The sequence below is a fragment of the Polyodon spathula genome, chromosome 3 (genome assembly GCF_017654505.1).
Source record: "Polyodon spathula isolate WHYD16114869_AA chromosome 3, ASM1765450v1, whole genome shotgun sequence".
NCBI lineage: Eukaryota > Metazoa > Chordata > Actinopteri > Acipenseriformes > Polyodontidae > Polyodon > Polyodon spathula.
The window spans coordinates 25,725,187-25,751,818 of NC_054536.1; the positions used below are offsets into that span (position 1 = coordinate 25,725,187).

At 38.1% G+C, this 26,632-nt stretch overlaps 1 protein-coding gene across 1 annotated transcript in view; it reads right to left on the reverse strand.

The window, feature by feature from the left end:
• The window catches only part of LOC121312911 (dolichyl-diphosphooligosaccharide--protein glycosyltransferase subunit STT3B), a 59,755-nt gene that overhangs the window by 19,503 nt on the left and 13,620 nt on the right, over positions 1 to 26,632 (reverse strand). The window contains exons 2-5 of the mRNA XM_041244817.1: positions 7,743 to 7,851; positions 6,795 to 7,082; positions 4,104 to 4,169; positions 1,421 to 1,520 (exon numbers count right to left, since the gene is read on the reverse strand). Coding sequence (XP_041100751.1) covers positions 1,421 to 1,520; positions 4,104 to 4,169; positions 6,795 to 7,082; positions 7,743 to 7,851 — 563 coding nt within the window. The remainder of the gene's footprint in view (positions 1 to 1,420; positions 1,521 to 4,103; positions 4,170 to 6,794; positions 7,083 to 7,742; positions 7,852 to 26,632) is intronic.

Genomic DNA, 26,632 nt, shown 5'->3' on the forward strand with positions numbered 1-26,632 from the left:
CACAGTCTTCTTATCCGTGACCCGACCTGAATCCGCAAGTGTTTGTCCTTTACCTACATCGACTGACAAGCTCACATTCACAGATATCTCTGCCGTTCTCCACAGATTGAGTTTATACAAAACGTACCAGTTCTGTGGCTGTCGTACACAAAAACAACAAATCCAACATATTATCATTTGCTACGATTCCAAAAGAAAACCTCTCGAGCCATTATCCACCACATGATATTAGCCCTATCTTTTACTGCAGGACTCTACTTCAAAACACTAAAAGCAACTGCTCCATCTAGTGGAACTACTGAGAGAGAGAGATGTTATCTACTGAATACTACTTAGGCTAAATGGAGTAATGTAATTTATGGGGTGCTATTTTATTTTAGTTTGCTCAAGAAAAAGTACACTATAGCTGAAAAAAATCAACTTGCTTGCAACGAAGATGATTGAATAAAAGTGTAGTACTGTTGTGAAAAGAAATGCACCGATGAACACATTTGTAAGTTGGTCTTTTTCTTCATTCTGAGATCGTGAAATATTGGGTACACCTCCAGCTGCCCTTTTGCCAAGGTCTTTAGAAGTACTCCCCGCCATTTTTCACAAACCGTTTTTTGGTTCCACACTCGGACAAGATCAATAATTAATTTACTGATCAAAGTCCACAAGTGTGATTACTCATTAAAATCTATTAAAAACCCTAATACGGTCCTTCTGACAACAAATCAATTTGTTTTACTGAAAGCAAATTTATTTAGCAAATTACAAAATGTGTTTGCAATGTCTCAACCTAGACCAGTATATAAATAGCCCTGTGTGCCACATGGGAAATCTACAAATTCAAATTCAATTTAAATGACAGGAGAAACTATTGAATTTAGAACTCGGGGCTTAAGCACTGTGGCAAATGTAGAATCAACTACAGCAAATTCCAATAATGTTAAAAACAACTGGGGAGTTTTAACTTGGGATATACTGTTACTGTACTTTTTAGATTTGAAATAAAAAGACTACTTGCTCTAAAAAACAGGTCAACATACAGAAGAAGGGTGTTCTGGAACATCAAAAAATGCAGGAACTATTCAGTAAGACACAAACGTTTGAGAAGCTGTTGACCAATTGCAGGGGTTGTGATAAGCAGCTGGACAAAGTTATCAATAATTTAAACCTCACAGCAGGAATGCAATTGATTTTCTGCCCAGCGCTCTTTATCCATATTTCTTCAAATCTGACTGCCTTAAGATATATACTGTGGTGAAAGCAGTCCTCAGAACAATGGTCCATTTTAAACAAAAAACATGCCTATGCAACACTTTGGAAGGAGTACCACAGAGTACATTATATTTAAATATTTTAAAGACTGATGCAAATGTTAATCTGTATTTACTATAAAAAAAAAAGGCAAGGCAAAGGGCTTCCAGTCACTTACCTATATAGACTCTGCGGCTGAACCTCTGCATAAGCAATAGCACAAAGACATGCAGAGGGATCAGGTTGATGATGAATACATAACCACCCCATGCAGACACCTACAGAAATACATAGACTGATTTTAGTATCTTCAGTTAATGGAGTTTCCTACTGGTTACTGCGTGAGACATCTTAATTCATACAGCACTTGCCGCATTCACATTACATTTTCCAATTAATCCCAAAAACTGGTTTCATTTGAGTTTGCATGAATGAGTTTTTTTGAATGGCCTTTCTCCATGAAGGCAGTAAATGGTTCATAACTGAGGAAGCTTAGAAGACAGTATGGGGAAAGGCATGGTGATGGTTGCAGATACTGCTGCACTTAGGATTTCAACATTTCTCAAAACAGGACCTAGGTGTAAGCCAGCTCTCAAACTGATGCATGTTATCCTTGTATTTCACACAGTGTGTAGGAGCTGGTTAAAAATTGCAAGGCACTAAAAATAGATTTTAAAAGAAATGCATTGCCATGTTTTAGAGTCTGATGGAAATACAATGTACTACACTGTCTATAGCAACAGCAATTTTGTTTGCAAATGTAGTACAATTTCATTATAGCATCAGACACCAACCAAATTGTGTACACAGACAATATTTGAGATGCTGTCAAAATGCCAGCATCTATCATCAGCCTTTGGAATGAAATGCGCACACACATTTTTGTTTTATTTTTGTGTCTATATATACAGTGCCTCGCAAACGTATTCAGACCCCTGACCAATTCTCTCACATTACTGAATTACAAATGGTACACTGAAATTTCGTTCTGTTTGATATACATTTTTTTTTTTTTTTTTTTTTTTTTTAAACACTGAAACTCAAAATCAATTATTGTAAGGTGACATTGGTTTTATTTTGGGAAATATTTTTAAGAAAAATAAAAAAAACTGAAATATCTTGCTTGCATAAGTATTCAACCCCCACACATTAATATTTGGTACAGCCACCTTTTGCTGCAATAACAGATTTAAGTATTTTGGGGTAAGTATGTACCAGCTTTGCACACAGTGTCAGAGTGATTTTGGCCCATTCTTTTTGGCAGATTTGCTCCAGGTTATTCAGGTTGGTTGGATGACGCTTGTGGACCGCAATTTTCAAATAGTGCCACAGATTCTCAATGGGACTGAGATCAGGACTTTGACTGGGCCACTGTAGGACATTCACCTTTTTGTTCCTGAGCCACTCCAGTGTTGCTTTGGCCTTGTACTTGGGATCATTGTCCTGCTGAAAGGTGAATCTCCTCCCAAGCTTCAGATTTTTTAGCGGATTGAAGCAGATTCTCTTCCAGTATTTTCCTGTATTTTGCTCCATCCATTCTTCCTTCAATTGTAACAAGATGCCCAGTCCCTGCTGATGAGAAGCATCCCCACAGCATGATGCTGCCACCACCATACTTCACTGTAGGGATGGTGTGTCTTGAGGCATGGGCAGTGTTAGGTTTGAGCCACACACAGCGCTTTGAGTTTTGGCCAAAAAGCTCTATCTTGGTCTCATCTGACCACAAAACCTTTTCCCACATTGCAGCTGGGTCACTCTCACGCTTTCTGGCAAATTCCAGACGTGCTTTCAGATGGTACTTTGAGTAACGGCTTCTTTCTTGCCACTCTCCCATACAGGCCAGTGTTATGCAGAGCTCTTGATATGGTTGACTGGTGCACCATTACTCCACTCCCTGCCACTGAACTCTGTAGCTCCTTCAAACTGATTGTTGGCCTCTCTGTGGCTTCTCTCACAAGTCTCCTTGTTTGAGTGCTGAGTTTTGAAGGACTGCCTTTTCTTGGCAGTGCCTGGGTGGTGTGATGCAGCTTCCACTTCCTGATTATTGATCTAACTTTATCTCTAACTTCTGTAGAATGCTCTTTGGTCTTCATTTCCATTAGATTCACAGCCTTGCCAATGATCCTTCAACAGTGGGGTTTTTATCCAGAAAATGTGACAGCAACTTTAATGGTTCACAGGTGGACGCCAATGATAAGGTAATTGTGTCCCCGTTAGGGCAATTTCTTTCATCGGTGCAAACTGGAGCTTCCACAGCACAGGGGTTGAATACTTATGCAAGCAAGATATTTCAGTTTTTTTATTTTTCTTAAAAATATTTCCCAACATAAAACCAATGTCACCTTACAATAATTGATTCTGAGTTTTAGTGTTTAAAAATAAAATATCAAACAGAACGAAATTTCAATGTACCATTTGTAATTCAGTAATATGAGAGAATTGGTCAGGGGTCTGAATACTTTTGCAAGGCACTGTATATATATATATATATATATATATATATATATATATATATATATATATATATATATATATATATATACACACACACACACACACACACACACAAACACATATATACACACACACATATATATATATACTATATATATATATATATATATATATATATATATATATATATATATATATATATATACACACACACACACACACAAAAAAATCGGGTGTAACGACATATAAAACGAACACAAGAGTAAGTAAGTAGTTAATTGTATTGCCAGGTTTGAAATGTGAGCCCAGATGAAATATGCCTATACTGGATTGAATTCCAAAGCGTATGAACTCAAGTTCAGACCATGATCTATTAGCCATGCCAAGCTTCAATTCTGAAAACTTACCATGTAAAAATAGGAGAGACAACAGCCTATCGCCCAGAACATGGAGCCAGTTTTTACAGATTTCACCTTAAGGAAGAAATAAATACATAGCGCAGAATGAGTACATGTGGCACAAATACATTATAAAAACCGTATTTAATAAGAGAACACAGGAGAATAAAATTAGATGCCATTTAAATCCCAAACGTTCCACCAGTTACCTTAGTTTTAACCAGACACAGGGATACAGGCTTTTAAAATAGTTTGCAAAAAAAAGACCCTTGCTGTATATTTTGTTTTTTTGCATCAAACTCAGAGGGTGCCCTTATTAGAGCTATAAACACACTTAAGAAAAAGCAGTGCACAAAAATGAGCAAGTAAATGTTGCCATTGCTTCAAAACCTGAAAATATACAAATGTGAATATCCAGCTTTTTGTATATAGGCCAGTACTAAATTATATTAATTAGAATATAACAATTACACACAAGGAAGAGGAAATTTGTATTGGCATTACAGGGTCATTCATTGTTATAGGACAGCCCCACTTACAGCTATGGGAATTCCAAATAGGCACATCAGAATTATTATCATTATTATTATTTTGTAGGTAAATATATGAAAATAGGTAAATATAACAATAAATGCAGTGCATCAACTATAAAAAACGCTAGGGCAAACCCTTACTGGTCTGTATCATTAATATTTATTTATATTTCAGTCCAGGATAGGCCAGAGGTTAAAACAATGTGTAACTTTGTTACTGGACACCACCAGTACTGGAAGACAAGAATCAAAAGAATACTGTTGTGTAACAAATATTAAGACAATAACCGTCTTTATACAGTACAAACTTAAAAAGGGCTGGAGGTCACGCAAGGTCACCAGCACATTCATCATGGAGGATTTACTAAATGGTCTCTGAGATACAAGGCTTTTACACGGTGGAAGATTTCATTTCTTTCGAATACCACGATTGAACCCGACCATGAGGAGGCTCACTATCCGGAAAGCAAAAACTTACATGACCCAAATATGGCAGCCATCTAAGGTCAAAGTGAAAGGTTGTTAGATTTGTTTGAGGACATTTCATAACAAAACTGAAATGGCATACGAGATATTAGCAGTTGCAGATTTATTCATTCAAGTTCCCCCCTCATAGGAATGCTTAAGCATAGCACCATCACTGGAGCAGTATGTGTTACTCTAACAATTCGGCTAACAAATTATTTTTGAATGGGTGATCTGTGCAATCTCCTCCTTACATTCTACTGCGTGTTCTTTTTCATCACAGATCTGTCACATGAATAAAAACATGGGGGGGGGGGGGGCTACATATTTATCTGAAGAAAACCTAATCTTAGGTTACTTCTGCTCAATGAAAAAAATGCTAGCAACTTTTGTCAAAGACCTCATTGTACTACTCCTAACCAATTGGGACCAAAATTCAATGTATGGCCCTGGAAATGGCCACTTGAAAATAGCAAGTAGCCCATATCCAGCCTGAAACTGCACTTTACGTTTTCAAACTACAAGACTTTATTAAAATAGTTATTTTACTGAGAATGCACAGATACAGTAAAATGTATCTATGGTCATAAGATACCATTTTACTGGAGTTTTAGTTCCTACCTCTGCACCGCTTTGCTGAGCTGAAAAACTAATACATGCGCAAAGTCATCTTGAACACTCAAATCAAGTTTATCTTACTGTCTCTGTGTGCAATTTAAATCGTTAGCTGAAACCGCTGCACAAATTCCTCTAGCTTAATGCATAATAAAATCACAGGAACCTTCACAGTTACAGGTGTAATGCAACCTCTCCAACGCTGCCCTATACACAAACAGAAACTGATAAAAATCTCAGGTTACCACAGTATATGCTGGGTTGTAAATTAACTTTTATTTCCCTGGCTCACCTAGATACTGGGAAAACGAAAAGCTCAGTTAGTCTGAATGTTCTCACGTCATGATTTTACTGAACGCCAACTGCTGGGGTATTAAACTGACCCATGAGAAATATGCTGGAAAACTATATTGCCCTATTGACACACTACATATGTGCGATCATGATGTTTTGAAATAGGGAAATTAACTACCAGGAAATGCATGATTTGCCGTGTATTGGTTTAATTACAATAAATTGCCTTTACAGTAAATTGTTTTCATGATTTATACAGAGAGGGAGGAAGTCACATTTAAGGCTTTTTCTAATATTGGCAAACATCTCACCAGCTGTATTACTAGAGGCAGTTTCAGCCCCTTGGCTATTTTTTAAACTAATCGTACCTAAAGTGCATCTTAAACAGAATTGTAGTACAGATCATTGGGTTTATATCACCTCAATATTTGACAGTAGCATATAGCAATAAATCAAAGACTTTCAACCAGCTACAAATCACTGTGCATTTACTGGACAGCTACCAACAGCACTTCACTTCAAAACAGTTTAAAAAAGGCAGAATTCTATTTAAAAAAAAAAAAAAAAAAAAAGCATCCATAAGGATAATTAATAGAAAGCACCTCAGCAGGGGAAATCTGCAAACTGATATACATCAGTTGGTTAAATTAAGTTTTATGTTGATAAAAGTAATAGGCAACTGCTTATTTGGGATGCAAGACAGCCTAATTTTTCTTTCTTTTTTTTTTTTGTTTTTAAGTAAATCTTCCACAAATCACAGCGTAAATGAAAACACAGTAATTAGTTGACTTACCCAAAGGTAATACGTGAACTGAAGTGCAAAAATAGCTATGCCTTCATTATCAAAAGATCCCGCGACTGAGCGGGAGATGTAGCCTGGGACTATAGCTATGAAGCAGGCAGCCAAGAGGCCAGCTCCCTGGTTCCACAGTTCTCTAGTGAGCAGGAAGGTCGAGATGGATGTGAGGCCGCTGAAGACGGGCGCCAGGAAGACACACACATCCCGAATGTGGACTGTGAGGTGGAGCAGGTTTAACACATAATGGATAAGACCTGCTGTGACCATCAAACCTGGATACACCTACAAAAATGAAAAAAAAAAAAAGAGGAATTCTCATTAAAAAAGCCTGTTCCTCCCAGCTTAGGTTTTGTTTACACAACTCTCCTTAGCTTGATTAAATGTGCGCATACTCATTACAATCTTCATTATTAATGTTATCCAAACCAAGCTGTCCAAACATTCAAATACTATGCTTAGTTACATGCTGTGTGCAGAATTACCAATGGCAAGAACCACAATTTGACACAACAAATCACGCTGTTAGAGAAATGTACTGTAGAGGTTTGCTCAATAATGAGAATGTAAGGTACATTTTGCAAAATTCTACATCTACAGCAATGGAGGTATTGCTTACGAGAACTGTACCTATGCATCCTCTCAACTGATATATAATTCATGCCTGCAACTTTGTCATGTAAACTCAACTGTAAAGTCACACAACATACAAAAGGAAACTATTCTTAACTAAAGAAAGACTAAAAAAAAAACTTCTGCAAAGCCAGCACCACTGACCTCCAGCATTTATTTCAAGGACAGAAACAACATGATGCTATAAACAAAAAAAAAATAAGCCACCACATTGTGACAATTATCCATGATTATAGCAGCCCTAAAAAGCTCAGTGCCTGTTAATCACTGCCAACACCACAATGATTGCAGCAATTTACCAACTGTACTTACTGTGCCACCTACGATCCTTCCCAGAGGATACCATGCTCGTTCATCAAACCAGTTTAAAAATTCATAGAACCCATTTGTTGTGAGGTGATGTGTTGATCTGTAGTTAAACCTGCAGGAGAAAAAAACACTTAATTACAAACAGATTCCTCAAAATAGATTGGTGTGCCCCCCCCCCCCCGTTTCCATTTCTAACAATGCAATTATGAGGACGCTCTGTATGTGTAAACAGGTTTCTGCCTGCATTTCAGAATAACGTACTGAAAACTGTGCTAAGGGAAAGAAAAAAATGTTTGAACACAATGTTTCTTTGGTTGTCTTGAAAGCCAGAAGTTTTAATAGCAGTGATTCAGCTACATTCTGCTGAACTAGTTGAGCATAAACGCATTGGAAAGGTAGACAGGCATACGATATGCATTCAGTTCTGCTAAATAAGTCCTATTTAAATTGTAATGCATGTTTTTTCTCAACGCTTTACATTTCTTGCTATACAGTCAGCATCTAATTACCTTTCCCGATACACACTATTTTTGCACAAAATAACTTGCACCTTCTCTTCTCATTGTTCCCCCTCGGCCTTTTCAGGCGGTCACCGCCCGGCTGAAAACACCCAATCCGCCCGTCTTGCAGATGCTACTGTGCCTTTAACAATAATGATTGATTGTGCTTCTAGCTGACCACTTGAGCGTTGCTGGGTAAAATAAAAATAACCTTGACACAACATTTAACCAAAATCAGAGAATTGAAGGGGGGGGGTTCTGTGTTAAGCACTTCGAGAGTCTAAAATGCTAAAATGCAAATCAAAGCAAAAAAAGTGACAATGAATGCAGGGTTTTCAAAATAAGCCGGCAATTGGTGCAATCCACTGCCTAATACTATATTTGTGCGGGATACTTTATTAACAATATTAAGATTTTCGGGTATTATCATTCAGTCCATTTGTCGGATTATTTTACTGTAAGGTGATATAGTACATAACAGTTACACATACACCAAAAAAAACAAAAAAAGATATTCCTTTTGTTGCGATATCATAAACATATGTACCCGGCTGCTTGCGAGAGAATTTTTGGTTCATATATATATATATAGAGGCTGTACGCCTTTAAGAAGAACGGTGTGATGGGATGTCAGCAGAACACTTGTCAGCTGACATACAAATGCTTAAGTGCAGAGATGCTGGATTATTACACTCTCGTTTCATGCAACAGTTATGATGGTGACCACACACACAAAAAAAAATTTACAAAATGAACAGTTGCACTCAAAAAAATGTAGAACATCAAAAATCTAATAGACGTGCATTAACAAAATGCCCTAAAAATTTAACAAAGAAAACAACTAAAGCAATAAGCTCAATAATTAAAGCTAAAAAGGAAGTGAAAAGGGTCCCTTTTTTGTGTGAACTCCAATAAACGTACATTATCATTCACCAGTCAAATAGGAGAGTGCCCAAATAAGCACAGTACTTTACCATAATAAAAAAAAGCAGGTCATGAAAAAGAGCAACCAGATGCAGACAATGAAAGACAACACATTATTCAAATTCGTGTCTTATTATATATTTAAAAGGTAAGGCAAGTTTATTTATCTGCTCCGGGTTTGATGTACAGAATTCCTGGGGCTAAAACCCAGGCAACTTCCCAATTCGAACATATTGTCAACAGTTTAAGCATGTTGTACTGCACCCTCCCTTTCAGTATGGCAAGACTTTTCCAATAGATAGGAAAAGACAGATAGCAGATGGGTTCACCCCTACTGACCCTAAAAACGAATCTCGGGCCATGTGCTCACACCACCTTAGCTCCTCTACAAAATCTGCTTCATGTCTTAAATGACAAAAAAAGTCTGTAGTCACTACATAAACAATCCCACCCACTTGACATTATTTCCAAAAAAAACCCAACCCCTCACATTAGTGATGTGCGGGTCGACCCGTAGGTTGGGCAGGTTTGGGTTAGATATGTTTAAATAAACTTTGGGTCGGGTCAACGTTAAACTTGTAACTATTTACAATGTAATCTACAAAAAGTGTTTACAATTACATTTTGAAATAAAGTATTACACTATATTTCTAAATATTGTAGTAATAATAATATTTTTCAGTTTACTGGCTTAAAAATTGCTATCTGTAGTTCTCCGATTACTGCTGGGCATGTGCGGTAACAAGGAAATGGAATTAGCCGATTTCCATGCAGTGTAGTCAGCAGTTTAACACTTAAGTAAAAAAAAAAAAAAATACATCTAGCAAATTCCTTTACTAAAAAAACTGGCTTCTAAAATGGAAAACATTTCAGAAGCCAGTAGGACTATTTTCTTCCTCCATAGCGCTGCACAGTCATCAATCAAATGAGATACATAACTGCCTAATGACACTGTGTTATGGACTTTTGACTAGGGACTGCTTATGGATGACGAATAATGGATTTTGTATGGTCGGATAAATTGACTGGTTGAAATAGTGTACTTTCATGAACATGATAGACTAAATGTTGAACGGCAGTTTTGGGATTCATTATACATCGAAAGGGAAGCCTGTATATATTTTACATTTGTAAACGAATGATTGGATATAGCTAGGGGTTTACCTAAATCGCGATTTCGCAGAAATCGTGAAATTGAGAGTTCACCACGAAATTCACTTCTTTTAGGGGCAATTGCATATGGACAAGTACGGACAGAAACCATGTCTAAATGAACTACTGCACAACCCAAGAGACGCAAACTACGTATCTTCCTTCTGTAGATAGCCCTTTTTTACTCCTTCGCCGCCCTGTGTGCATTGCACTTAAGCAAAAAACCAACAAAAAACGTCCACGAACAACATTTACAAAAAGCAGTTAACATTGTTGTTTACAATTGAGAACAAAGTTTTAATCAGCCTATCAGTGTGTACTGCTTTTCTGTGACCTGTACTGTGCAGTAGGGGGTGGGACAAAAGTTGGTGCTGAATTGTTTTCATTTAGGTTGCTAAAAACTAGTTTTCAGCATTGGAGGTAAAATAGTAGAAATAGACTACAGAAAAAAGTATATTTCGGCTAATGATTGTTTAAAGATATTTCCCAAAGTACAGCAGATTGAGGTAATTGTTTTGCATATCATAGTGTCTGGAGAAAATACGACCGATCACTATTTAGCTTCAGAATCACAACAAAAGGCTACTAGAGGCTGCTGAACAGAATGTAAAATAAACAGCTTTCAGAAACCAAACTGGAAAGTCAGCCCAGACAAAAATATTCCTGTGCAAGTTAAAATCGGTACTAAAACGATCTAGCACAGCCACCTCGCTTCAACCTGCTGCTTATTTTTTCGCAGTTGGAATTTTAGACCCGAATTGCCCTGTTTTCTTTGTTTTGACTCAGTACTAATAAAATAAATTATCAGATGGGACAAGTAACACGACAGCGAATGTGCTGCATACATTGCCTTTATTAAAGTATGCCAGATGCCCTTCGGTAACAGAGTTTTGGGGCTGTTTCTAATTGGGAGTTCCACATCTGTATAACTTGGCAAAGCTTTGCCTTACACTTCCCAATTCAGTGGATGCAGACGTGCAGTCTCAATGTATGGGCAAGTCAACTGCAGGGGGATGCTGCATGCTTGCCTTTAACAAATGACAGCACTCTGTTTTAGTAAGGAAGCAAGTAGCACTATTTTAACTTTATGGTGTTCTGAAATAATGTCTAAGGTTTATTTAATGTTTAAACAGGTCCGCGAAATGTCTGTGAAATCTTAATTTTAATCCGCAACCTACCCGTGAAAATTACGCAAATTTACCGCGATTTAAGTAGACCCCTAGTTATAGCTAAATGCAGGAGTTGTAATCTGGGTAGTTCTAAAACTATAGTAATTAAAAGGGTAATGATCACAAAACTGATAGTTGTGTCGGGCTCAGATGAATATTAATATAACCTCAATTGGGTCGGTCGGGTGCATTACAGTAGCTGTGCGTAGGTGTTATATTGCCCTTTCAGTCCTGGTGGGACCTCAAGGTGCTCAGGGTGGCTTGATCCTGGATAGTTAAGCATCAAGGCAATTTTACAGCCTTGTAATAAAATGACACTTCAAATAAAGCCTCCTCAACACCGACAATAAGAGCATAATCTCTATTATTCAAGGTAACTGGGACCAAGAGGTGTTCACTAAATCAGTACTACTGTAACATTGTTATGACATTTCCATTTAAATATGCAATGCACACTTAACAAGACAGGACAGCAGTACAGGCATACACTATGGCAAGTTACCAGGGGGCTGTTCTAATTACAGAAAGGTTTGTTAAATCAAGGTTTTTAATTCCCCATGCAAAATTCAAGCATGGTTCATACTGTAGGTTTATCTGTTTTGCTGTCTATGGCAAGTAGGAGGACATTTTTGCAGTTTAGCTGGCTTGACAAATGTTTGCTGTCCAAAATCCTAAACTGTGCCAAACTCACTGCATGGATACTCCCAGGAGTGGTCGTTTCCTGGCAGCATCAGAGGAAGTCATTGTAAGAGCAGCGGGTGATAACGGAAACAATTTATAGGAAATTTCAGGATGTCAAGAATGTGGTTCACAGATCTTTGGCTAATACTAAAAACTGAAGCACGACTACTACAACTAAAGTGAACTACCTTTGTGAAGTTGAAACTGTTACAATTTAGTTGTGTTATTTTTGAACTCCTGTTTCCTTAGATGTTTTTGGTCAGAAGAGCTGGTGACATTTAGAGCCAATATTCAGAGTGCATATAATTATAAAAAGGAACATTTCCTTTATGTTTTGCTAGCAGTACACTGTTGTGCATTAGATGGTGCTGGGGCTTGCTAACATTAAGACCCTTTGGCTGATCTACTGATCTAACATACATCTGTGGCAGGCAACTAGAACTGAAGGGGAACTCCTGAACTCAATTAAAAGCACCTTCAGACACACACACACACACACACACACACACACACACACACACACACACACAACAATATTTGAGCAATCACAAACAAAAAAAACAATGAGAATGATTGCAAAAATCATTAGCTAAGAGATTAATAGAAAAAATAAATACAATTTAAGCTACTTAATCTAAATTTCAATCTGATAATTCCAAGGCATCCCTCATTTCACTGAATGAGATTAAGCCTGATTCTTTACACAAAACATTTGAGAATAAAAAGGTCATTATAGAAGCGAGACAGTCTGTGGCGTTACAGGAAACCTCTGAAGCCTTCCACAGTCTTGTCTGCAGATGGGTTAAAAGGGAACTCATAAAAGTATTCAAATAGGCAGATGCCAGGCTGGAGATACAGTATATAGAGTAAAGATTAAAATGGCAGCTGTAACAAGATTTAACAGCATAATTTTTGAATTCCCTGCTTCCTTTATGTATTTTGTCCAAAATGAACAAATTCAGTCCCGCTTCGTCATCTTGAGAGGGGGCAGGATTGTTCAATAAAAAGGAATTTCAATTTGATTCGTACAGCCTAAAAATCACATTGTACAGTAGTATGCCTACCAGAAGCAACCTAGTTAATGCAAATCAGCAGCACAGCGAGTACAAAAGGGTTGATTGCAGGCTCTGTTCGTAGAAAGGGAACTGTATGCTGCACTGCCATTTCAAGCTTTTATTTTGCAAGCATACAGCTCACCTCATACAGAAAAACACTACTATGGTTGTGAACTCAATTGAAATCTGTATGAACCAGTAGACATTGAACAGAACAACTTTCCTGTAGTGTTTGTTTTAATGAGTTACAGGCAAAAGGTGTGCCTATAGGGAACATTTTTTATTCCCATATAAAAAAGTAAAATTTATAGTAGTAGAAGAAATTAGCTACATAGGCCACTGCCCCCATTCTTGTCCTGAACTGTACCATTTATCAATATATGGTAAAGTTTATAAACAAGGTTCTCATGTATCTGGTATACATTTTCACTTATGCCTCTAGTGTCACACTTAGTCATCATTTTTTCTAGCTTTTATACACTTCCCATGCTGTATTTCTGATCGTTATTCCTGCGTACATTGTGTTCTCCCCAGCCCAACCCAGAATTTTATTTATATATAACACACATATACACAGTTGTGACAGGGTTGCTGGTTCATGGTGTGTGTGTGTGTCTGAGAAAGCAGCTATGATGTGCAACAGGAGACACGTTCCTAGATGTCCAGTAGGCTTGCCCTGCGCTAATCAAGAGGTCGGGATGGGGGGCATGCCCGTGGATGCAGCTGCGCTACAGATCAAGGTTACGGCAATGACATTATCACACAGATGGGCACTGAGAGAGCTTTTGCTCGCATCAAGGAGCGGGGCGTCAACTCCGCAGGACAACTACTACAAAACCCTTCCATTTTAAAACGGTGCTCGTGAAGGCATTGACCAGCTGAGGCCATGTGAAGAGACAGGAGTCCCCATGAGAAAGCCAGGACTCCGGGAACCCAGAAGTAGGTCAGTTTGAGAGATGTTGATCCACCACAGTAAAGAGGGTTACGTAGAGTAGCAGGTTCCTTGTAGTGGGACTAGCACTCGCCATTTTGTGTGGCAAACTTTTTTTTAGCTTTGTTTTGTTTTTGTTTCTTTAGTAAATGTGACACTAGCGCTATCATTGCTGGTACCCTAGTGTCAGCACCTAGTATTGTAAATAAATCTGCATGCCTGTGTGGCATGTCAACACCAATGTATGCGTCTGTCTCAGTATTATCCAGTGATGAGCCACACATGTAATAGATCACCCTGTTACACCACGTATGTATGTATGTATGTATGGAGAGAAAAAAAAATTATATCTATACACACATACATACAGTACCAGTCAAAAGTTTGAGTACACTTGCTGGAAACTAGGTTTTTTCATAATTGAAAAATGTTTTACGTTGTATACGTTTCTGTAAATACTTGAAAATGAAAATACATGTTACAATATACAAAACATAAGGAGTATCAAAGCAATGTTCAAGAAAATTGAAAATTGTCTCTAAATCTTGGATTCCTCAAAATAGCCACCCTTTGTCTTAACAGCCTCACAAACACAAGGCATTCGGTTAACAAGTTTCAGCAGGAAATCGCCCGACATGTCTCCAGCTCTTGTACAGGAATTCCCAGAGATGTAGGGCACTTATGGGTAGTTTTGCTTTGACTTCTGTCCAGTTTGTCTCATACACGTTCTATAGGATTGAGGTCTGGAGACTGGGCAGCCAAGGTCATTAGATTGAGTTGTCCTTCACATTCCTTCTTCACCAGACAGTTCTTGCACAACTTTGAGGTGTGTTTCGGGTCATTATCTTGCTGAAGAATGAGGGACTGCCCAACTAGCCATAATCCTGATGGAATGGCACGCCTCTGAAGTATGCTATGATAGACATGCTGGTTGAGCTTGCCATGGACTTGGTAAAGATCACCAGCTCTGACACCAGCAAAGCAACCCCAGACCATGATACTGCCTCCTCCATGCTTGACAGTGGGAACCACACATACAGAACTCATGCTCTCACCCGCTCCGAGTCTTACAAACTTTGGGACCCAAATATTTCAAATTTTGACTCCTCGGTCCATAAGACCGACTTCCGCTCCTCAAACGTCCAGTTTCTGTGTTGTGACCATTTCATTGAAATTGACAAGATTTACATTTTCATTTAAAAATGAAATCTTTGAATGCAATTCACTTATGTTTATCAGCTTACATAAGTACACTTCTCATATAATGAAATATTAAGTGTTTATAGAGTTAAAAGCATAGATAATCATGAAAAACCTGGTTTCAAGCAGGTGTACTCAAACATTTGACTGGTGTGTGTGTGTGTGTGTATATATATATATATATATATATATATATATATATATATATATATATATATATATATATATATATATATATATATATATATACACACACACACACACACACACACACACACACAGTGCCTTGCAAAAGTATTCAGACCCCTGACCAATTCTCTCATATTACTGTATTACAAATGGTACACTGCAGTTTCGTTCTGTTCGATATTATATTTTAAAACACTGAAACTTAAAATCAATTATTGTAAGGTGACATTGGTTTTATGTTGGGAAATATTTTTAAGAAAATTCAGTTTTTTATTTATCTTGCTTGCATAATTATTCAACCCCCACACATTGATATTTGGTAGAGCCACCTTTCGCTGCAATAACAGCTTTAAGTCTTTTGGGGTAAGTATGTACCAGCTTTGCACACAGTGTCGGAGTGATTTTGGCCCACTCTTCCGGGCAGATTTGCTCCAGGTTGTTCAGGTTGGTTGGACGACGCTTGTGGACCGCAATTTTCAAATAGTGCCACAGATTCTCAATGGGACTGAGATCAGGACTTTGACTGGGCCACTGTAGGACATTCACCTTTTTGTTCCTGAGCCACTCCAATGTTGCTTTGGCCTTGTACTTGGGATCATTGTCCTGCTGAAAGGTGAATCTCCTCCCAAGCTTCAGTTTTTTAGCAGACTGAAGCAGATTCTCTTGCAGTATTTTCCTGTGTTTTGCTCCACCCATTCTTCCTTCAGTTGTAACAAGATGCCCAGTCCCTGCTGATGAAAAGCATCCCCACAGCATGATGCTGCCACCACCATACTTCACTGTAGGGATGGTGTGTCTTGAGGCATGGGTAGTGTTAGGTTTGCGCCACACAGCGCTTTGAGTTTTGGCCAAAAAGCTCTATCTTGGTCTCATCTGACCACAAAACCTTTTCCCACATCGCAGCTGGGTCACTCTCATGCTTTCTGGCAAACTCCAGACGTGCTTTCAGATGGTACTTTTTGAGTAACGGCTTCTTTCTTGCCACCCTCCCATACAGGCCAGTGTTATGCAGAGCTCTTGATATGGTTGACTGGTGCACCATTACTCCACTCCCAGCCACTGAACTCTGTAGCTCCTTCAAAGTGATTGTTGGCCTCTCTGTGGCTTCTCTCACAAGTCTCCTTGTTTGAGCGCTGAGTTTTGAGGGACTGCCTTTTCTTGGCAGTGCCTGGGTGGTGTGATGCAGCTTCCACTTCCTGATTATTGATCCAACTGTGCTCACTGGGATATCCAAACACTTAGATATTATTTTGTACCCTTTCCATAATCTATGCATTTGCATTATGTTATCTCTAACTTCTGTAGAATGCTCTTTGGTCTTCATTTTCCTTCAGATTCACAGCCTTACCAATGATCCTTCAACAGTGGGGTTTATCCAGAAAATGTGACAGCAACTTTAATGGTTCACAGGTGGACACCAATGGTAAGGCAATTGTGTCCTCGTTAGGGCAATTTCTTTCATCGGTGCAAACTGGGAGCTTCCACAGCACAGGGGTTGAATACTTATGCAAGCAAGATATTTCAGTTTTTTATTTTTCTTAAAAATTGCACAGCAAAGCACATGCTGTACTAACTCAAGGTGCATTCTGATAGCAACACTTAGTTTTAGCCCCAGATGTCAGTAGTTTTATCTGTAGAAGTTTCTCAATGTCGAGGTTTTACATATTACAGTAAAATGCTACAAATCCAATCTGTTGAGGCCCTAATACTGTGATGTTGGCTAGAAAATTAGTAATTTCTGGCAAATAGTCCGATTAGGTAGTCCAACCTTTTTAAACATTTTTTTGTGTCCACAAAAACACGACCCATCGGCCAGGTTTAAAATTGCTTTGAAACCATTCTGGAGGTGCAGTACACACACACACTCAATGTGCTACTTCTAACAAACATGTTTTATAAACCAACTGGTTCTCTGCTTGCAAATACAAGGACACACCTGCATTATCAGCACAACCAAGTTCAGCGATACAGATTTTTTTGCAAGGACATTGTGGTAATATGTACATATTGTCCTTAAGTGCTGAATACAGTATAAAAATATATATATGTTTACTCAGCACACAGAATTTGCAAGAGTTAGAGGAAAGTTGGTCTTCACTCCACACTCAAGAGTTTCAGCACTGAATATTTCAAGGGTGCACGTCACGAGAGCTTGAAGGTTTGCTTCTCTGCCAAGAGCAGACTGGAATTTGGGCTTCATCGCTAAGCCACTGGCACCGCTTCTGTTCTAAGATGGTACTGGGTGCTTTTCTGCGTGCTAACAAATGCACTACAGAACAGAGCATGTCTCCACATCTATAACGAAGCTGGTAGTGTAGCTGCAGTGAGAAGCTCTCCCCAAGGTAAAAGGCAATCAATTTGAGCCACTGAACACAACACAATAAGAGCAGCTTAATCTCGCTGTCATTTTAAATTATGGAGTTCCTTGTTTTCTCAGCTGAACAGCCACCCAAGCAGCTGGTGAAATGCGAAATCCATTCTACAGTCGACGGTCACTTTGGGCTCTGAACGCTGCTTGCGCATATCTGGTCAATAGTTTTCTTTTGAGCAAAAAAGAGAGAGTAAGCTAAATTTTTTGAGCAAGGACACACCCAGTTAAACCTTGAGACTTGAAAGGAGTCTAAAGTTGTCCTTTTAGATACATTTAAGAGCTAATGAAAAATGAGTAAATAGATTTAGAAACGTGTCCCAAAGCATACTGTAAGCTCCATAGAGCACCACACAGTATTGAAGCTTAGTGGATCTAGACAGGGTCTCTATATAGGCAAAAAATATACTGTGAACAGCTTGAAACTCTCTCACTTTCTAGCCGATTACAGTCCATTTCCACAGAAGATATTTAAACAGTATGTAAATCTAGGGAAACAACCAAACTAGAAAACTAATAAAATGGTGGGACCCATAAGAACAGTACTCTAGACAATGAATCCAACAAGTGTTCTGGTCTGTAAAGGACTGCCGATTCTTACTGTGCTGCTTTAACACACAAGCACTTGCCTCCCTTACGCTAAAGCCTCAAGCTAAACATTTTATTGTTTGTCTTTAAACAAGTACTCCTTACAATTTAATTTAGATTTTTAACCTGATTAAGTAGGAGTATATCAAATCATGTGAATCTTAAATGAGGTTTAAGACCTGAGCATGTTCTGCTGAATCACCCAAACAAGAGCATGATTGTTTACTTTCGGAATAAGTGGCTGTAACATGGGAGACCTGTGCTGACTGTCTGGTGCATCTGGTGGTCTGCAGGAAGAGGGCAGCAGTCTTGTAAGATCCACCTGTCAGTCATGGCGATGATATGGAGAGGTGGGGAAGATGGTGTCTTGGCTTTCCCTCTCTCCAAGTGGCTGAGGGATTGCTCGGCCCACAAGTACTGTGCTTGTTTATGCATTCGGGTGACCAAGATAGGGGTTACCCAGAGACGCTTGCTGAGGAGGCAAGCATGAATGAAACAGGCAAGCACGGCGAAGAAGACAGCCAGCCTTAAATAAAGAATTATAATTTTTAAAAAATGATTACGTAACCGAGGGGGATGTGTGTAAATAGAGGGGAACCTTGGCCACCCTGGTGTGTAGTGCATAGCGTAGAACGGAGACCCAAGCTGACCGACCTAACGGCAGTGGAAGCACTGAGTAAGTAGCACCTTTATTTGTAGTTATTATTTTGTTTTCCCTTTTGCCTTTTGTTATTTCAGAGCACATGTGAGTGCACCAGCATTTGACTGCTTAACTGGGGTCCTGTTTACCGTTGTCGGTATTCAGGCCACGGACAACAAAGCTGTCTGTGGGCTAAAATCAAACAGAAAACAAAACGGCACCAGTGCAGTGTTTTCAACTAAACCTTCTGTCTACCGTGTGTGTCAGTGAATTGCTCACCACCCTTCCACAGTGCTATTTTGTTTAAATTAGTCCATTTTGTAGAGGAGATGAATATCCTATTTACTAAAAGACAACACACACAAAGTACTTCAGCAGAAGCGGCTCGTGAAAACATACTGTAGCTCTCTACAGACTTACTGTATCAACAAACATGGTCAGAATTTTGAAGTCGCTACTTGCAAAGATAAAACACCAGTATCATACACCAGAAGGGTATGACTCAGCAGATGGCTGGAAGTTCAGCATGAAAGCAATAAAATATACTTTGTTTATTATAGTAGCCAGAGTGGTTGTCTTTGTCTAAATTTACTTTCTTTGCAAGATTTAACAACCAAAATGAGCATGATGGACTGAATGGCCTCCTCTCGCTAGTAAAAGGTCTTATGTTCTTATTTAAGGTGCACAGGGGCGTTGTTGTGACGGAGGCATTATTCTGTTCTAATAGCACATAAGAGGAAGGCATCTACTTTAATAGCCTGTTTGTTTTAGAATTGTAACATTAAATATAAAGCTTAACTATGTATGTTAGCAGCATTTGTGCACAAGACAAGTCCTTAGAATTTGAATGAACTGTAACAATTTTGCACTGAAGAATGGTTTAACACACACACAAAAAAATATATATGCAAATATACAGTGTGACAAAAGAGGACCTAGGCATCACAGCTCTACCAGGATACATAATCTTAAAGTGAAGTGTAATAACTCAAACATTTATTTCAGATTAGTCTGAGCTACATTTTAAAGGCCATTCCACAAATGTGAACTGTTAGAATCTAAACAGATTATGCAGAGATTAATACAGAGTTGAATAGCCTAGTAATATGAGATTTCAGTGAGGCAAGATAATTTCACAGCAAAAGGGTCACTGTCACCAAACAAGAAAACCCATTCTGTCCGCCGTTTTGCAACCTTTACACGGTACTTCCTTCTTTCGTATGGTTTACTGTCAGACTGCAAGAGAACAAATAAACAGTGATCATTTTGCAACAAAAGATGGCCCTCTGGTACTAGACTTGTGGAGTTATACCGAATGCATCTGCAAATCGGATTTAACTTCAAACCTAATTTAGTTGTATATGACTGACTCTGGCCAGTAGCACCACAAAGATTCACTCAGAGCTCTATCACAGCTATAGCATCCACTGCAAACACTTGGGTAGAAGGTGGTTGAGATCAGGGATAAAAGAAGTTAAAGCAGTCAAAAACACACTTTTCAATTTATTTATAAAACGGATTGAGTTTGCCTTTTAGTCTTGGCTAATACAAAAGCCTTTTGATGTTTTGTAAAATAGTCAACACAAGATGTAACCTACTGCAAAGTTTGCTTTGAATACATTTTCACAGATCTTATGTTAGTAATATAGTGGCTGCAGATGTGTTTCAGGCAGGCCGATTCTATCAATACCAGACAATGATTGCTTTTGGAGGCTAGGGAGGTGGAACATAACATGTTTCTGCTCTCTAAATTCAGGTTTTTTATTTTTTGGAGTGGTTCTGAATGACCTGCTGTACCTGCCAGACTGGCATTAAACCAAAGTACCATACTTCAGTTTATATTAGTCATTTTAACAGGACTATTATGATATATTCTATTAGCATCACCCATGATCTGACAGAGCATGAGAGAAAAAATAAATAAATAAATAAATAGGGTAATGCATTCTGCTAAATGGAAGATACGGCCAAAATTTACAAATCTCAAATGGTAATGCTACCTGAATAACTGTAGTATATTACAGCTAGAAATTTCTAAATTTTCATCCAAGGAAAAGAAAGGGGGGGGTTGGAGTTTTGCATGTCACTGACTAGCAATGCAGTAACTTAACTTTTACAAATATGGAGCATCTAACCACATGCACTCCTTCAAAGGATAAATGAATCAGAGAATTCTGAAAAACAATGGTTTCCTTTTATAACTTGCAACAGACAGTAGAGCCTGCAAAACTGAATTCAAATTATAGGCATACAAATTGGAGTTAGATTTCCTGGTTCATATACTGTATGTAGAGCGCCCAGTTTCGGTCTAATACTGCTTGCATGAGTCAAATCTCAACCAGAACGTGCCCACCTGGGGCTACAGTAGAGCAGCAGTAATAAATTCAGCACATCGAAAAGACATAGTAGACCAGGTTTAAATGTTAAAAGATACCGAATGGTTACTGGTTTGAAGACCTTCACATGTACCTATTGTATGGCAACAGTTTAAACCAAAGAAATGTGTCACCACTTAATCCATACAGAAATCCAACTCCCACTGTGCAGCAGTTTGAGCCATTCCTGGTTTTACTACGAGTTTAATAAGACATACCTGAGCTTGTTACATATACACTATGGATAATCAAGCTTGTAATAAAACCTGGAATGGGTGAAACTGCTATGCAATAGGATTTTGACATATCCAGGTAATTCTTTAAAAACAAACAAGGTCACTCCTTGCCATTTCACCTTCATAAAAGCAAAAAAACAAACCAAAAAACCCCAGTATCCTTCAGAACCAAAAAAACAACTACACCCCTGTTCCTGCATCCCACATCCCCTCTTCATACACACGTGGCATTTTAAAAATACTTTTGCTTAACAGCTACTACAGCACCCACTGCACAGTAGTCAGAACAGGAGGGATGGAAGGAGTGAGAAAGATTCCCCCCTCACCCACTCTCCTCTGTTTCAATATCAAGAAATTGGCACCTTCTTATGCTGGCTTAACTCCATCCCCATCACAGACTGGCAGAGCTAGGATTCCAATACTCAACCTTCTTATGAGGTCAATGCACTGGAGAGCTGGATTCACAGCCTACTTCATTTTCTACTCTCCAGGATTTCAAGAAGCTCAGCAGGTCAAGCCTTTACTAAGGATTTTACAGCTCTATGCGTTCCAACAGAATTAGGTTTTGCCAGAAGTACAGCAGCAAGGATGAAAAAGACAACACACTTATTAGGGCTGCAACGAAGGGCACATTGACCTTCGAGGGTTCAAACCTTCTATGGTACTAATTTGCATAATTTACTAGTAATGTCATAGCTGCTAGTTAATATTTGATTGAAAATCCTATTTTACAGGTGATCCATATAAATGGAATAAAACATTCACATGCAGTTTAAAAATACATTATACAACAGTAATCGTGTTTTTACAATTTAAAATTGAAAATACACGTTTATGCACACGTAATTAATGGAGAATCTCAGTAGCTAAGGCTCATGGTTCATCAACTGATTCAGTTGTATTGTGTCTGCCAACTGATGATGTGAGGCAGAACAGTAATTGGATACCAGAAAATATGAACAACAGTGAGTTTTGGCCTTCTTCAGTATTCTGAATGGAAGGCATACCTCACAAAGTGACCTTGTGTGAGCAGAAAGAAATGTATAGTAACAATGTGTACAGATCCAGAACTATTGTACATGGTGCAGAAGTAACCCTGACACAAATTAAAACATAATCCTCTTGTTAATTGTGCATGTAATATGTGCCAAAGCAAGTCATCAGCGACTAGGGCCAGACTTTGCCCGGCATGCAGTCATTTGGCTAAACACTGTAGAATCTTGTTTGAATGCAACGATTCAGAGGGAATCTCTTTCTCTCATCTGAATGTGAATCCATGGGATGTAAAAAGAGTTGAATGCATGGGTTGTGAGGAAAAAGGTCACTTAGTGAAATGGGCGCATCTGGGAAAATTAGAATGTGAGGAAGGTGTCCCTGCTAAGCGTGTAAAAGTGTCTTATAGGTACAAAGTCAAGGCCATGGTGACTCACACCTGTGATGCGAGCCGATGGATTCGAGGGCCCATTGTTGTGTTCGCTGAACCAACCCGAGCTGAACCTGAGACCAAAGTGGAGTCCTGCTGGGAGCGAGCTGAAACCCTGGACATGGACTGGATGATTTAAAAATGAAATATATTAATGCAATAATGTGTTATAATCCTTTGTAGTGTTTGTATAATCTTTAGTCTGGAAAATTATGTAAGTGTGTAATCAAAAGTAACGCTTAATGCTGTTTTAATTAGTAATTGTGAAACGTATGTATTCTCTTTATATAAAAATCATGCAGTAGAAACTGGTACAGTTTGATAAGAGTGGCTAGTTTTGGGCAGTTGCTTATCAAGATGGGCTTGGTTCCCAGAATTGAATGCTAAGTTTCTACAGCACCCTTTTTAGCCTAAGAAAATATTGTTAAATGTTGAAATAAGGTTTAATATGCTTGCTTTTTACTAAAAACAATGTGTGTGTGTAAGACCATATGCTTAACACTGCCTGTTACAATAATATACATGAAATTGTTTCTCATCAAGATAAGTTTACATTTAAAATAGTTAGTAATCGTGTTCTATAGGGAATAAACTGTTTAGTTTGACTCTGAGTTAAAAGATGATGCAACATAAAGAGATGTTGTTTGAAATATAAAATAAGAAGCTTAAATAATAAAAAGTAATTTTAAAAGTAGAGGATAGGTTTTGAAAAAGGTCAACTTTGTGAACTTTCTTCCCGAATTTTCTGTGAGCCTATTGGCACGCAGACGCAGGGTCTTGTGAACTATGTTTCACCTAACTTTTTACATAGAGGAGGTCGAGAAATGAGCGGATGAGATCATGGTCAAGTGTTTGGAAAAGGTGTCATATCTTGGAAAGTTATTGGCATATGGCCCTAAATTTTTAGGTTGTTGCGTGCCAAAGAAAGTGTCTAACCAAATTAATAATGGGACGTGATTAAGTCTCTCCATGTATTTCAATGGAGACCAAAATCTATAAAACCTCATGTCTTTTACAATGAGGTACGACAATCAAGACTCGGCTTGGCAGAGTGAAGTGGTCCCTCATTTGCAGATCTCCACAAGACAATTCTGATTCCTTTGTTCATGCTACTTTTCCTTATAATAGGAGGTAAGCATATTACTACAATATTACATCTCACATGTATTGGTTGCATTGCTATAAGGTATTGAAACCATGTTTTAGTTTTTGAGAGAGTGTTATGTTGAATGAACTGAAATATAGAAGTGGGTGCTTTTTTAGACCGCGTGTATAGCTGGCCCGGTGGCTGCACAAATACATATAAGTGTATTAGGTCATTGGCGTGTGTATAGCTGGCCCGGTGGCCGCACTGATGCACGGAGATGTATCATGCCAATTGAAGTGTTAATGCTGAATTTGCAACTAACTTAGAAACGCTAATTGTTATTGCATGTTTATGGATTTTGGTGGTATGTGCAAACTACCTTTCCAATATTAAAAGCATTTTAATAAAGCAAAGGAGCACTGCTCTGATTTGTAAAACTTCAGATGAATGAGTCTTGAGTGTTTTTCTCTTGATTAAATAGGGGTTATATGGACATACATACAAGCTCTTCCAGTGCTCGAACATAAACCACAAGAAGTTTATAACATCTCTGTCCTCCTAATGTCTCCCCTGAGTTAAGAGTGTACCCAGAGTGAATAAAAAAGAGAGTACGTAAAAATCTGTGAACGCAGCAGACGTGACAACAGTGTTTGTATGACAAGAGGCTTCAAGAAATGCACGTCATGGGAAAGCAAGAAAAACTTTTTGCACCTCTCAGCAACACCACACGACTGATTTTTTTTTTAAAACCAGCTCTGCCTCACTTGCTAGCTACCGTTATCGCTTGGGGGAGAAATGACTACCTACAGGTTATTCTGAGCACATAGTACTGTAATGACTACTGCAGAATGTAGTGTCTCTGCATTTTTTTCTCCAAAATTCTCAGGGAGATATTATTCAAGTGTTTTTTTTTTTTTTAATTAAATTAGAATAAATAAAATATTTAGGCTTTTATTTACATCGTCATCAATTATTGAAAACATTACATTTATTTTGAAATAGTTCAGCTTGTGTTAAAGAAATTACTAAAGTTCCTAGTTATATTACATTGTGCCAATTAATACCCTTTTTTTTCTGAAAGCACTTTGACTAAAACCGTTAATTTTTTTTGCAATTTTTTCATGCATTTCTAGCTTTATCATTGCTGTCACTGTATCAAAACACTTGTGGTTGTAAAACAAATGACAGATTTTTAAAACCGATAAATCCGAAATCAGGAAAAAAAAATCTGAAAATTAAATAAAACAATTTCATAGGGCCATATATACTGTACACAGTAATCTTATATTTCAGCAACACCAACTGCGTGGACAGCAAAACAAAGCTTTATTTAAACAATCACTGTTCCAGCAGGTTCAGTCACATGTTACCACTACTACTAATACCAGCAACTTATGCTTGATAAGTGACCCCAGAGATGTTTATAAAATCAGCCCTGTTTCCACTGTATTGTCCAGTATGTGTGTGCATGAACTCAGAAAGGTACCTTTTTTTGCCCCACACTTAACTAGTGTTTAATGAACTGATTAAAGCAAACACCTAGATTACATCTGTCTGTGTATTTCAGACTCGGTACATACATGACAGCTTCTGTGCATTCTCCAACAGTGAAGATGTAGTCAAAGACCCAAATAAGAGTATGAACAAATTCATAGCAATTATACAGAATATTCATGTGTAAACAGCACACGACACCCACAGATGCTTTAGTACTATTAAATCTTTATATACAAGCTTTAGAGAAGTGCCACATTGATTTTGGTAAAAACATTTTTTAAAAAGTATATTGTACTATTTAAGTAGTTATTTTAAATCTGTGCCTGTGTCAAGTAAACCAACTGTGTAAAATTCTAACTGCAGGTGGTGAAGCCAGGAAATTCCCTAGCTTCATGAGCTTTTCCTCGGAGGCATGGACAAAAATCCAGTCAGAAGTTTGGAGGTGTCAACCTAGCTCCCCACTGAGAAAACCACCATAAAAACTGGAATAAGCAGTCTCTACCTGAGCAAATCATTTTTAAAAAGTCTACAGTACAGACAAACAGGTGATACTTTAACACAAAAGGCTATGGAATCACTTTATAAACGTACTTGCAAATAGGAGGCCAGACCCAAAATGCCAAGTGTACAAAAAATAAATAATTAAAATAAATAAATTCCAAGAGCAGTAGTGGGAACATCTGCTAAACCGACAAACAAGCCTTCGCAATCAGGACTTAAAAAGCCAAATATGTAAGGGATAATAGGAACAGCTCTGAAAGCTGCAGGACTCTTCCTGGTTTATAAACTGTATCTATCCGTGCAATTCTTTGGCAAATGATACATTTTTTAGTAACTACAAAGTAAAGAATCTTAAAAGAATAAACCAAATTTGATTA